At 52.1% G+C, this 14,316-nt stretch overlaps 5 protein-coding genes across 5 annotated transcripts; 4 read left to right on the top strand and 1 right to left on the bottom strand.

The window, feature by feature from the left end:
- Positions 1-435: 435 nt before the first annotated feature.
- PG994_012037 (kinase-like domain-containing protein) lies at positions 436-1,307 on the bottom strand (the record flags this gene model as incomplete). The annotated part of the gene is made up of 2 exons (XM_066863446.1): positions 436-961; positions 1,075-1,307. Coding segments are annotated over 2 exons (759 nt in total), but the record flags the coding sequence as incomplete, so codon positions are not given.
- A 1,213-nt stretch (positions 1,308-2,520) lies between these two features.
- PG994_012036 (uncharacterized protein) lies at positions 2,521-3,595 on the top strand (the record flags this gene model as incomplete). The annotated part of the gene is made up of 3 exons (XM_066863445.1): positions 2,521-2,586; positions 2,667-3,019; positions 3,100-3,595. 3 exons carry the CDS (start codon positions 2,521-2,523, stop codon positions 3,593-3,595), a joined length of 915 nt encoding a protein of 304 aa, XP_066712555.1.
- A 330-nt stretch (positions 3,596-3,925) lies between these two features.
- PG994_012035 (uncharacterized protein) lies at positions 3,926-4,316 on the top strand (the record flags this gene model as incomplete). Its single annotated transcript, XM_066863444.1, has 2 exons — positions 3,926-4,126; positions 4,158-4,316. 2 exons carry the CDS (start codon positions 3,926-3,928, stop codon positions 4,314-4,316), a joined length of 360 nt encoding a protein of 119 aa, XP_066712554.1.
- A 2,221-nt stretch (positions 4,317-6,537) lies between these two features.
- PG994_012034 (uncharacterized protein) lies at positions 6,538-9,030 on the top strand (the record flags this gene model as incomplete). The annotated part of the gene is made up of 1 exon (XM_066863443.1): positions 6,538-9,030. One exon carries the CDS (start codon positions 6,538-6,540, stop codon positions 9,028-9,030), a length of 2,493 nt encoding a protein of 830 aa, XP_066712553.1.
- Positions 9,031-10,580: 1,550 nt separating this feature from the next.
- PG994_012033 (uncharacterized protein) lies at positions 10,581-14,235 on the top strand (the record flags this gene model as incomplete). The annotated part of the gene is given in 5 exon segments (XM_066863442.1): positions 10,581-10,872; positions 10,938-12,037; positions 12,054-12,067; positions 12,086-13,146; positions 13,157-14,235. The coding sequence occupies 5 exon segments, from the start codon at positions 10,581-10,583 to the stop codon at positions 14,233-14,235; spliced, it is 3,546 nt and encodes a 1,181-aa protein (XP_066712552.1).
- Between the last annotated feature and the right edge of the window lie 81 nt (positions 14,236-14,316).

Genomic DNA, 14,316 nt, shown 5'->3' with positions numbered 1-14,316 from the left:
TCTAATAGGGCAGCCCACACGAGATACTAACGTCCTTGGTGGTAGCGTACCTAGTTCGAAACAAGCCTTAATGACCTCCTTCTCCGCGGTGGTTGTGAGGGTTTGTTGGTTGGTTGTCTTGCATAAAATCCTTGTCAAAACCTTGGTTATATTACGACGCTTACGGCATCCATGCATCCTCGCCACGCCACAACATCTGATAGGCAGGGATTCAATCAAATAAGGTTTTTATTTAAGTGGTGGTGGAAAGGAAATGTGCGTTCCGTTTAGGAATCGCATCCGAATGCCTGATTATGCCAATGTCGGTTTTGACACTCCCGGCTTTAATGTCGCGTCCACCTGATGCAGGGTCTTGAGGTCACGCATATCATACCATACTCTCTCGTTTAGTTACTAACTATCTAATGTAAGTGGCATGAAGTTCATCATTCGTCATCAGTGCTTGCCATGTCCTGGCAGTGATTCCAAGAGCTCCAGGGTGCCGTGGTCGACGATGGCCGTGCAGTGCCTCTCCGCCATGGCGAAGATGTACTCCTCGGGCTGCAGGCCCTTGTCGACCGTGGCCCAGGCGAACCCGTGGAACACGAGCTTGCGGTACTCGTCCCAGACGTCGTCGTCGAGCTCTAGCCTTGGGGCCCCCGCACGCGTGCAGGGTGGCGAGGTAGTGCCGGACGAGCGCTCGCTCGTGGGCGCGACGGTCAGCGCGCCGATCAGGAAGTAGGCCAGGTTGTCGCTCCCCGTTAGCCAGAGGAACTTGGACTCGTCCGGGTTCCAGGTGCCGGCATGGAGTTTGGCCAGCTGCTCGACATTGGAGCGAACTGTATCAACACCCCATGGCTGCAGGGCGTTACCTACTGCATTAGCTTCTCTGTACTCTATCGAATCATATGACGGGCGCCGCAGATCCTTACCTTCAGTGGGCTCCCAAACTCGGTGTTGGCGGACAGGTCCTCCATGACAACTATGCCTTGTCCATTGACGGTATCGGTGGTACAAAAATAGGGCTTTGGCAGGTGCAAGTCGACAAGGGGGGCGACATAGTAATAACATTATGCCTCCCTTCGGAGGATGAACTTGACCACTGGCATTTTCGCCATCAGGTCAGTGTTGAAACTTCCCTTGACACAGATGCTGCCGGGCCCATCATTGCCATCTTCATAGGTCAAGTCCACAATGAGCTTACTGGCGGTTCCGTGATATTCCTTCGTAATGACGGCTGACTTGACTGTCTTCCCCAGGACCTTGGAGCACCAGTTAGCTGTAATATCTTCGGGGACTAAAGGCAGAGCTTCGTTGATATTGATCGCCCTGGGATAGTTTTGGATGCTGTGACAGAGCCCATTGTTGACTGCCGGTTTGAATTGTTATGTCAGAAGAACTCAATGGAATGGTATACAAGTATGTACGTAGTCAGGTAGATGCAGGGTCGCAGCCGAGAAAAAGCAACATTAAGAGCGTGACACAGTCGTTATATCTCCCGATCCTACCATGGAGCCCGACTGTGGAGCCCGACCAGAACCCGACTGCCCGGACCCCGAGATCTGTGCCGCAATCAAAGGTACGCGCCGCAATGGCAGGCGGGGCCGTCCCCATCTCGAAATTAACCTGCAAGGTTCCGCTTTCCCATGCTAAGACCCGAATTAGAAGCTGGGTTTGACTCCCTCCCCCTTGTCCCACCTCCTCTTTGCTTTTGTTCTTGCTTCCCCCCCCTGGGATTCCATCTAGCAACTGTACCCTGCGAAGGCCTCGCAGATGCTCACAGGGACTTATCTTCTCGTACGACTGGTGGCCTATGGAGAGCGAAGGATCCGATGATATGATATCATTCAAGCATCGGGTAGCTAGGCCGGTCACTACGTATGCTATCTACTTGGAGAGCTCGTCTTCGTACGCCGCGGTCTAGCCTCTTCAGTACCCCAGGAAATACATGTATGAAACAGGTTACGAGTCCTTGGCCAAGATGCTTAGAAGAGAGACCCGCTTGTCGATCCCAGCATAATACGTACATTATACAGCATCTTCCTTATTACAAGAGACTCTGCCCTCGAAGTCCAGCCTATTTGTTCATCTTGCGGCTTCTAATACCACAGCATCATTGTCCGCCCAACATCATAAAGCTGCAAGAATGGCAGAAGTTGGCGTGATGCCACCCCCCTTTGGGGGTTGTTCCCAAGTTCGATGGATTGGTTGATCTTCAGCCTATGCTCATCATCCTGACCGGGTTGACGCTCTTCTTCTCTACTGCCTTTCTTGTTGCTAGAATCTACACATCGATTTCCATAACTAAGGAGTTGCTTCTCGATGATCGTAAGTTCCTCCTTGCGTACTTACTTCTGGTGAATCAAAGAAAGGTCCAGCGCTAATACTGCAGATAGGTCTCATTGTTTTAGCCTGGGGTTCCTCTTTGGCCTTCACCGTAGGCATGTTCCACAGTTAGTGTTGTCCTCCTTGACTTATCGACACAATGCCAGTCTCTTCTTCGCTGGAGGTAAAGATATACTGATGGCATGTTCAACAGCAATGCCGAATGGGTACGGAAAACATTTGTGGAACACTCGAGCGACGGATATACCGGGCTACCTTAACGTATGTACTTGAACTGGGGCCTTGCTTACAGTGATTATCGGTCACAGATCAGGGGTTGCTGACTGGCTGACTGACCCTAGTTTTTGGCCTACTTGGTGTTGACGTACATCTGGACGATTTCTTTGACCAAGTTATCTATGCTGGCTCTATATCGTCGCATTAATCCATCGAGTGCGTTCCATTGCTGTCTATATGCGACAGCTTTTTGCATTCTCGGTTACTCCGTCGCTTTTACCGTCGTGTTCACTGGTCCCTGCAACCCATTGTCGGTTGGCAGTGGTGAATGTTTGAACCAGGCGGCAATAGCGCAGGCAGCAGTCAACATCATATCCGATGTGATTCTCATTGCACTTCCCATCCCGATGATTCACAGCCTAGTGATGCCCTTGAAGCAAAGGCTGCTAGTCGGGTTTATCTTGGGCCTCGGATCAGCGTGAGTTCCTCGCCCCCTTACAGATGACAAGAGTTAGGTACACTCTTGTTTTGGAACCTCTAGCTAACTTGTGTGCAAAGGGCTACCATCTTCTCAGTTGTACGGGTGGCCAACGTCGGGGCCATGGCCACCAGCCCCGACTTCACCTACACGCAGGGGTCAACCACGGTCTGGTCCCTCTTCGAGATGAACCTGAGCATCGCCTGCGTCTGCATGACGCGGCTCATGCCGTTCTTCCGAAAGTACCTGCCACGCCTCATCTCCTCCTTTGGCCACAGCCACAAAAGCAACGACGGCAATAACGCACCCAAGGGCCCTTACTACAAGCAGAATAAGACCCCGAACGGCGACTCGCAGCCGGCCCGGTGGAGGGAGGACCGGACTGAGGGCTTCGCCATGGGCGACGTGCAGACTGGGCACGGCGGCGAGAGGTCCGGCCACACGTTCAAGTTGTCGAGCAAAGGGATGGTGGTGGCCAGCATTCGCGTTCAGAACGAGTTCGAAGTGCAGTATGACGATTGGCCGTCCGTGGCGAAGGACGGGAGTACGGAAAACATCCTCAAAGGCAGAACCTAGACAGATTCAGGACAGAAAGGATTCTGGGGCTGGTATGCTGAAGCATATATATGCTAATATGCGTGGTGCATTCGTACTTATTCTAGTTGCAGCAACATACACGATTGAGAAAAGTTGGATTTACTTTGTACGTAACGCATATAACATTACATTTATAGTTACGGGCATACAGATTTCTTGAGGGTAATCTCATGTTTAGCCCCGTGGTGGTTTTACATGTAAATAACAACTAACCAGGGTCTCGCAAAAGGCTATCATGGCTACGCGAGATGCTCAGGGGAACATCAAATTTGGCACGAACACGATGACGAGGAAGAGGACGGCGCTATGATGGGGACCCATACGGCTCTTGCTAACTCATCGGAGGGTGTTGACGGTCTCGGATGTATCATCATCCCCGAATGGCCCGGCGGCGACCTGCTGCGGAACATTGCCGTATCAAATAGCTTCGTCCCCGGCCTAGCCCTGGTTCTACCGCTGAGTAGCCTCGACAACCGCTCCCCTATGGTAGTCTCACGCGAGAACCGTGGCGTAGGAGGGCTCAGGTCGTTTCTAGCCACAGTCAGACATGAACGCCGAGGCGCTCAAGGCTGCCGAGATCGTGCTAGCGTGCGGGATTGGCAAGAAACTGGCGTCGCTGGTCTTGAAGCCCGAGTCGGACACGCAGTACCTCGAAGCTGAGCGACCTCGGCATGAAAACACCGTTCAGAAGCGCAAATAGGACATCTTGTTTTCGAAGGACAAGGCAAGGCGAAACACCGTGACGAGGATGTATGGGAAGAACGATTGATATAAGTCAGGAGCATGATCTCTGAGCCGCTATTGAATGAGAACACGGCTGTTAATATTAACTTGAAGCAAGCGCTACCGGGCGGGAACCACGGCGCTGACAACCCAGTCGTGCGTTGCGTAGCCTTTTATCCATCATCTTGGCAGGCGTGCTTGCAGCATCTCTACATGTAGCCTACTACCGAGGTGATGAAGTTAGATAAATTTGAAGAATATGATTTCGTAAGCATTTCTGCAAGTCAGAAATAATTGCCCAGCAATGCAACATCGCACATTCGCTTCTGGGAGAGCGGAATCCGGGACAGGATGCACGACAGTGGGCCTACAGGATAGCCGCTAATACCCACTCACCCAGCCCACCCTCTTGATCATCGTCTTATGCCTTCCAACTTGTCCCAGGCCTCATAGCCAAAGAGAACAACTTTGCTCAATCTCAGTCTGCAGCAGGCTTGTGTCTTATGAAGCTGTATCTAAGTAGGTACAGTTGTTGGTTCGCAGACCGAAAGCGAGTTTTTCTTCCGTGGCCCGCCACTTCTTCCTGCTTGTAAAACCGCAACTTGAACCTGGATGTCAAGCCCATATGTGAAGGCGGTCTCGATGGCCCGACGCTACATGACCTTAGCTGCAGCTGTCAAGCGTACATGTAGATGGATTGCCGGAAGCCGCAGATGTAGCTACATTCGACGACCCATCGCATCCGGTCAAATCGGATTGCAACCGCATAAGTGGCGAGAGATTGTGTCTCAAAAGTATGTAGGTATTCAACGGTTATTCTTTCTTCGTACCGTGTCTCGAGGGCTCGTCAACTGGGCAACGAAAAGCATGATATAAGACAATAGGTTTCTTGGTTTTGTTCGATAACAGGCTTCATCCAATTGACACCACATCCAGCACTGAGAAACAATATATGCTTAGTAGTCGGTGTTACAATCAATGGCTCACGACGATAAGTACGAAGGCATATACCGATGCGGTAAGATGTTGGTTGACACCGTATGTTGCGTTGCGTTGCTCGGGCACCGCCGCCGAACGTCAACAACATGGCTGCAGGCCTCGGAAGCTTGGAAGTCGGGGGGTGGACAGTCAGCAACACGAAAAAAGTTGGCCCAGGTACTCCGTACTACAAGAATAAATCCGCCAGCGCCAAAAACAGGCTCCAGTGCCCTGCAGCGAGATGCATTGGATATGGGGCAGCAGAGAACGGGCCATTTGAGAGATCAATGAAGCCGAAAGAATGACATCTTCATCCCCATCGTCTGTCTTCCCTGTCTTATTTGATCGACTTATTGGAATAAAGCCGCCGTCGTTGTGCGAAGTCGAGTTTGCAGCTGTAGTAATCTGTTGGAAGCCAGCTCTTACGCCGATGACGTTTCACAATGCTAAGTTTTTAAGGTTGAATCGGGCCGGGCACGGGTGGATAGCAGCATTAGCGCTGAAACTCGCGCCAGGATCAGCTAGACGATTCCCAAACCGGCGGCTCATCCTGGATTGCTGGGGCCAGTACTGGGCCTTGCTAAGTTGCTAGGCCTCCCCCGACTGCCCCGATTTGGTCGATCCACGCCTAAGCTCAGGCGCAAGCCAGGCTCAAGCGCAACAGTTCCCCCGTCGTCGCCCCTGGCAACCGCCAGTATCCCCAAGGTCAACAAAGCACATCCGACTTATCTTTAGGTCCTCCTGCAACAACCCACCGCGACTTGCCCGGATTGCACAACTTCAGATCTCTGCATCTATCCTACCTCTGCCTATTCTTTTTGTGGAATCTCTCGTCCAGAGTCAATCCGCAAAGAGGGCATTCTATCCAATCCCATATCCCATCCAAACCAACCTCTACCACACACACCGTCTGGGTATTCCAACTAGACTAACACGCGCATCCATCTAACTGCCTGAATAAGGCAATTGACAACTTCTAGTTCTCGTTCTGCCAAGTTCCTTCGCTGCTGAGTACAATCCAAAGAGCCTAATTGCCCGGCCAGACTGGCTTGCGCTGCGTGAGGTGAGTAACCGCACCCCCTGCAGCCAGATCCCTCGAGGAGAAGAGACGGTGACTGACCGCCTGGCCACGATGCAGTTACGGATCAATTGATAGCCCACAGGCCAGATCAACATCTATCGACAACTAACCCACCCATTCCGGACTCGACTTCCTCACGATGCTGTCCCATCCGCCACAGAGCGGTCTTCAGGCCCGTCAACAACACCTACGACAACACCGACGACAAAATTCGACACCCACGGCCACAGAAGCGATGAAGATCGCCACCAACAATAGTAACCTGCCGCCCATGCATCAATACCAGCAACAACAACGACAGCGGATGTCCCACCGACGAGGCATGAGCCTGGACACGCGACGACACCCGATGCATACCCCGACACGGCAGGAGTTCCCAACGGTAAGTGAACAACATACTAACACAGGATTAAATCAGACACCACAGCATGTGCTGCGAGAAACGCAGCAGCAACGCATAGCTCGCCCGGGCCATAACCAGCAAGCGATCTCGAACTTGGCAAATGACGAGAACTACCTAATCTCCCCCCACGGGACCCCCCAGATGCAAGGGTTTGACCCCAACTGCTTTGATGGGCTCCCACCCCAGCAGGATATGAACCTGCAGTTTAACTTTTATGAAGCGCAGATGAACATGATGATGAAGAAGAACCAGGAGAGCTTCTCGGATAGCATGTCAAGTTCTCAAGATTTCGAGCTGTACCCTTCCAGTTCCATGTCCACACCCACATTTATGAGCTTCAGCGACAGCCAGAACGGCGGACAAGGATGGATCTCCGAAGGAGAGATGTCGAGCACGAGGCGCAGCTCTAGAAGAATAAGTAATGGCATCATGGACAGAGTGAGCAAGTTCGAAAACATGCATCCGGGAATGGAGGGTTCGCAGAGACCACTTACGCCTCCTCATCAGAATGCCACAGGTGAGTCCAGCAAGCCGAAGCCTACTACGCAGCCCCAGCTAACAATGGAGCCAGACTACTTCCCAATTACACCCTCGGACACACCTCATAACCGAACCATCAAGCACGGCCATGTGCCTCAGAGGTTCGCTGAGGATTACGACGAGTCTATGGAGGAGACCATCAAGCCCAACCGCGCCAATAGGCGTTCCAGAACCACGTTTGACGAGATGCGTCAAGCAGCTGAAGTTCAACCCATTGCCCCTGCACCTGCGCGATCGCATACGATGCCAATGCCAGGAACCTATGAGGCAGCATCGGTTCAAGGCAACGACTACCTTGCCATGGGCCAGATGAACAGTGGCATGACCATTCAGACCCAGTTTCACCACGCCTTGCCTCGTTCATCACACCCACTCAGCGCAAGCTCCGACTTCTCCCACAACACTTCGCCCATGACACCATTCATGAACGAGTTCCACGCACCCTTGGACTTGGACGTCAAGCCAGACCTCCGCCAGCTAGATGCCGGATCCGATTTCGCTTCTGGAAATGCTTCCCAGTCCACGGAGATGCCATCGCGTCGTGTTTCACCCCATAGGCGAACTGAATCTGTGGCAAGCATCGCGAGTGCCGCCAGCATCGCAGACATTGACATTGAGCAAACAAAATTGACTACCGGTATCACCATTGATGACATCCACCAGTACATTGAAGGGCCGGACCCCAAGGACAACAAGTGGGTTTGCGTCTTCGAAGATTGCAACAAGCGCTTCGGTCGGAAGGAGAACATCAAGTCACACGTTCAGACCCACTTGAACGACCGACAGTACAAGTGCCCGACCTGCCAGAAGTGCTTCGTTCGCCAGCATGATCTCAAGCGCCACGCCAAGATCCACACCGGCATCAAGCCGTACCCCTGCGAATGTGGAAACAGCTTTGCCCGACACGATGCTCTAACTCGACACAAGCAACGCGGCATGTGCATTGGAGCCTTCGACGGAGTAGTAAGGAAAGTGGTCAAGCGTGGCCGTCCACGCAAGCACCGTCCTGACATGGATGAGCGGAAAGACAAGTCAGCTCGCACGCGCCGGAAGAACGAGTCGATCTCTTCTACTTCCTCCCAATCGGGCTACTCGGACAGTTCAGCAGTCAACTCGCCTGAAAACCCCGAGACGGACTTTGAGATGCTGGATGACATAATGCAAGACATTTCCGTCGGTGGAGTGACGATGAACCCGAGCAGTCTGCAAGGCGTCGGGTCTTCCACCGCGGCGATGCCAACCCTCGAAATCGACAGCGCAAGCAGTGCCCATTCTCCATCCGCTACAAGCATACACTCCTATGTCTCTCAACTGTCGCACATGTCCCTTCACCCGGAGGCTGTCGCAGATTTGCCATCGCATCCGGCATCACCAGCAAAGAGCATCTCGAGTCCGTACAACGAGCCACCTGAGCTTTCCCAATCGTCTTCGCCTCCGTCCAGCAATCGCTACTTTGACAGCGAACCCATCGCTCCGGGTCATGATGTAATGATCGGCGCGGGAGCGGACACATCGAACATGGCGAACTTGACCGGCTTGGAAAGCAGCGACGACGACATCCTGCTGCAGTTCACGCACAGCGACCCGAACATGTTGATGCTGGGAGGAGACAGCAAGTTCGAAGATGCCTTTGACAGCACAGTCGACATGTTCACTTCCAACGACGACCTGTTCTTCGGCAGCAATTGATGTGCTTGTCAACCTTGTTTCTAGCAACTGCTTGTTCAAAAATCTTGGTTTACTTCTCCCTGCGAGCCCTACAAGTTTTGTTGGCGCCCTGGTTTGATTTTGGCGGGTAAGGCGGCTGGGTAAACCCCCCCTTCCGAATGGCTTAGTTAGGATTTATGAAGCTCATGTTTGGAACGTAATAATTCTTTCTTTCTTCTTTCTGGTTTTGGAATAGCAATGTTCTTGTTCTCCAATCGGAAACAGGCCGGGAAACGATGTATAATAGAACGACACAGAGCCTGTTTGTTTGAGCGTGTGGATGTGGGATGATTGAAACGTTTTACGTTTTGGTGGTTTATAGGGGGAAGGGCGACGGCGGACGGCGGGAGGCGGAGGAGGGAGGAGGAGGGAGGAGGAACAGGCGGATGGTTCATTATATACAACTACACTTGGGGATATCTCCATTGGTGGTCTGGTCGTGGCGCGTTGGCGTTTCCCACTTGGACCGTCTTGTCGCGAGCGACTCGGGTCAGGTTCTTGATGGTTTTGGGTTCTGGGTTTGGGGTTCTCGGCTTTGAGGTCGGGGAAATTTTCAATATTCATCGAGGGTTATCCGACTCGTATAGGAAATTTATTGGGTTGAAAGTCTGACCAAATTGTTCTTTACCTACCTGCATTAGTACGTGTGAAATGGGACTGTGCTTGCCTAGATACATCTTATGAACTGTATGTATTATGATCTTATCCAGACCACCCTTGCGATCAGGGATCTCTCCTGATGCGATACATCTACCTTGGTTAGGTCTTTGCAGGTTTCCTTTGAAGACGTGCTTTACTACGATGTCCCACCGATCGACTTGAAACCGTGGGAATTGGCGTGGAGCGTGCGTTCTGCCTCGAGGAGAAGATCGCGGGGTTCGTAACACTGCTGGTCACCCCCTCAGGCCAGCATGAACCGTGCCTTCGTTGACGTGAAAGCTGTCGTTATATGTACGACTGTATTTCAGGGAACAAATTGTCGACAACCATAGCCTCGGGCGCTTCCGGTCATGGAAGCGGTTCGTTTCCATTAATCCTGCGTGTGGCACGAACCAGGCTGCAAAGGTACTTTGAAAGGTCGAAAATGGGTTGTACGGGTTGAGCCGAGCAACAACCCCCTGAGGATCAGTGGGTTTAATGGTACATAAAGCAACGGCCACCTGCATGGCCCCCGCCTTTTGATAATTGTTGTACTAAAAATAAAAAGCAAACATCGAATCTCATATCAGATTTCATGGGGAATGACGGTGTCAAAACTTTCCAAATTGCGTCTTTCCTAGGTATTCGAGGTGAGCTTTGCTAGGTAGTTGATAGTCGTCTTGGGCTGTGTGGTTGGTATTCTATTTACATCCTAACCCGGTGTTAGGTTTGCCAGAAGCTTGCTAGCCTGACTCGAGAAGCCCGACCGCCTCGTAACTATCTGGATCTGTACCTCGACCGTGGATATCGAATCAACAATCCGCTTTCCAGTCACAAATTCAGCTGAGGTCAGAACCACGTCTTAGTAACTGATTCCCGGATAAACATCCAAAATGCGGGTTCCGACAATAGCTAGCTACGTCTCGCAGTTCTACCCAATCGGTAACACTCCGGCTGTCTGCTTGACTCGAAGCTTGCCCAAGGGGTCGACGCCGACATCTTGCTCCTCGGATCTGGAGATGTTCGTAACATTCTCTACACCACCTACGCGAATGTCGGACTGCGTGGGTGTTCTTGCCGTTTTACGTCGAGATACGAAGACTAACGTGGTCCAGCTCCCCGCAAGCTCAGCTTCACCTGCTGCGATATCGAAACTGCAATTGCAGGCAAGTAGAAAATGCTCGCGTCAGGCGGTTTACATTTTAACGCAAATATAGGAAGAAATGTTCTACTTCTATCTCTCATCATAGATAGAGATGATAACAGCGACTCAAGTCTCTTGTGGAACATTTACTATGATATCTATCTGACCAAGGCTGCAGCCGCCGTTCTCACGGCGCAGCTGGAGAAGTTGCTTGCCATCTCCGATTCCCTAGAGACATGGCGTCAGAGCAAATATGGCGAGGCTATTTCGTTCTGTGACGAGGGAACGCTAGGCTTAGCCAGAGAGTTCTGGAGTAAATGTTTGGCGTCAGCAGAAGCATTGGACAAGTCCGCGCTTGAGAAGGAACTGAGGAGAACCCGCCAGTTGGAAGCTGGAGGAGAAAGCAGCCTTATGTTGACTGGCGTTCGATCTGCTTCTCCGGGTGCAGTCAATGCTCTGAAGGTGCTTCCGGAAACCCATGCCCAGTACTGGAAAACGGGTAGCCTCACTGAATCGACTGCCGATTTGCCGAATCCGCTGATGTGTAGTATCCTCTCGCAACATACGCTGCTTCATCGAGCAACGGACCCTGTCCTCGGATTTCACCTAGCCACAGCCTTTTCCAAAATATCTTCCAGCTCGCCTCTGCGAATCGATGGGCAAAGTCAAGGAATGGAACGGCTTGTTCAAGCCGCTACAACGCAATTCCGAGAGTGGGTCGGGGCTTTCCAGAGTCAGCTAAAGCACGGAGTAAAAGTCTCATTCGCAGTCGCAGATGCGCTCAACTTTTGCCAAGCACTGAACGATGCTAGAGGTGGCAGCGACGGTACACCAACTGTGTATCGCCGCCAGTTCGATATGTCTGGATATGAACTGGATCCGACGCACTACTCCTCTTCCGACGACAACGGTCTTCTGTTTGATGTCGTCGACACGTCAAACCTTGCAGACCACCTAGGCGCCGTGAACCTTCTGGTATTGGCTTCACCTCTGCTGAAACCGATGGCTAGTTCGACTCTGTATCTCGAAACTCTTATGAAGGGGGCGAGTCACCGCCAAGCCGAGCTGGATGATTTGCTGCTCGGCCACGCGCCGATGATTTCTCTCCTTCTTGGCGTAAGTGCAGTTGAGTCCTGGACCAATGCCACTTCGACATCGGCTGTGGACGCACTGGTGACCGGGGCAGTCTTTGACAAGGGAACGAACGTCACCTCCATTCCAGGATTTCTTGGAAACGTGACTGTTCTCTCTCAGTCTGGGCGGGCCAGCTCCGATGCTATATGTTAACCCAGATGCGCTGGGCAGTGTCTTCTTTAGCGTTTATCACCGCATGTTCGAGCACGAGGATCCGTATGTCTTCATGGGGGCTTCTCAAGACCAGAGATTAGCAGCAATGCGAAGGAGCGCCTACCCAAAATTCCATCGTGGCAGTCTAGTTGCTCTCCTAAAGCACGCCCGCACGACTGTCGACACCGAATGGCCGCTTGTTTACCGGTCTTTGATAAACAAGGTCTGGAGCGATCGCAAACTGGTTCTTGGTAATCTTTATGTCCAAGAACTGACTCTGCAGATGCACAACATGGGGATTTTTACTGATAATTGGCTGCAAAGCGAAATTAAAAGAGATCCTAGAGCCGGCGACTTCAATGCTTGGAGCAATATTCCTGTATCTGTCGCTGTGACCCTAGTAGTGCCGAGGGTGCATATTGACAAGATGTATGATGCGGAACTTACAAAGCGAAGCGCCCCGACTTTGCAAGTCGGATTTACATCGAGTACGCCAGGTCAGTGGCAAAACTTCTTCGCTGATGTACAACTTGCCTTTGGAAGCGTGGAGCCCCAGGGTCATCCAAGAGAGGATTCCTTCCAGGTATCAGTCAACTCGGATTCCAGTGGATGGAGCGGAAGTTCGAACATCGTCGCTTCGGTGATGGTTCCGACCGCCGCTTTACAGGTTGAACCCGGATCAACCAAGATCAGCCTTGGCATTCTGATGACAGCACAATCTATAGCCACCCATAGATGTGAAGACGCAGTCTACGAAACGGATATGTCGGATGCTGCACATGTTTTCGTTACGAAAAGTCTCCCTGGCCTGTCCCCCCTGGCACCCAATCTCGACAGCCAATTGCAACCCCGGAGTGGTTCAACACGGCAATTCCAGATCACTGCAAATGTGGATGCGAACTCTGTCAAGTTACTGTCACTTACTGGACATGTCGCCATAACTACTGATCAGGGAAAGAAGCTTCTGGAAGACAAAGTGCCAATTGAGTTGCGCCAGGCTTCTCCATTTACAATTGAGATTGTCTTTGGTAAAGACAGTCTGGTCCTCCCCTGTTGTGTATCCAATACCCGTTGATCGGGAGACCAGCAAGATCAGGATTGCGCGGAAGTCTGCGTATGTAGAAGTCATTGCGCCGCTTGCAAATCCTTTGAAGTCTGATGCCCTGGCGAGTTACCTCTATCCTTCGATACTCGGGCTCGATGGTATACCGATCGCCTTGAATGGCCACAATCTCAGCCTAGATGGACTGCCGATCCTTGACGTAGATCCAAAGCACAAGCGAGACAACCAGTGGCTCGTTACTTCGACCTCATACGTATTCTCTCTTAAGGAGAAACGCCTACGAGATTCGGGCCAGACCCCGGAAGGCGTCAACACAGATTTGCGTGTCAATTTCAAAGAGTCAATCTTCACTATGTTTATGTTGGCTTCCGGCCTTCAGGGTGGCCAGACGGGTCTTTTCTCCCTCAACCAACCTGATAAAGGCATCGTCATTCTGGTGTTTATCCAGTGCATCCGCATCGACACCGCCGCGGGCTCGGTAGTTGCCGATGCCGCTATTCTGCCGCTAACTTTTGACTTGGTCCTCTCTAGAAAGCTTGAAGACTTCCTCCTTGTGCTGCGCGAGCTTGAGATATGTGCGATCACTGTGAATGACGAAGAGCTCCGTCTATGGAAGCAGGTCATTCCAGACATGGTGGAGCGGTGCCGTACCTGGAACCACACCACGGATTGCGAGTACAAGAGACCCGGCGCCGAGAGCCCGTTGACCTTGGAGACGGGAAAGCCGTTGCTCTGCAGCTGTGGCAACGGCAAGCTTCCTGGGAACTACATGAAGATACCGGGCTGGGACTTGGCGTCACAATACGCGGTCCGCGCGGCCATCAGCCCATCGTTCTCGGTCCCGTTTGTCGAGGACATCGTAGATACCGATATGCTGAAGCTCGGCCGCGGCGTGCAGGAGATGACTACATCTGAGAAGTGCCGCAGCTGCGGCAAGACCATGACGGCGGCCGGCGGCAAGCTGATGCAGTGTGCCCGGTGCAAGGAGGTCTCCTACTGTTCCAAGGAGTGCCAGAAGGCGGACTGGAAGAAACATCGTCAGGAGTGTGCTTGAGTAGCATGACACCAAGAAAGAATCGCTTTACATGTAGGCGGTTGGCCCCTCATTCGGCGCTGTTCAATGCCCTGACTACTA

This window comes from Apiospora phragmitis (genome assembly GCF_038363925.1).
Source record: "Apiospora phragmitis strain CBS 135458 chromosome Unknown utg000010l:1.0-9815664.0:1.0-9183399.0, whole genome shotgun sequence".
Classification (NCBI taxonomy): Eukaryota; Fungi; Ascomycota; class Sordariomycetes; order Amphisphaeriales; family Apiosporaceae; genus Apiospora; species Apiospora phragmitis.
Note: the sequence above shows the minus strand (reverse complement) of the source record. Positions and strands in the feature narration are given on the sequence as shown.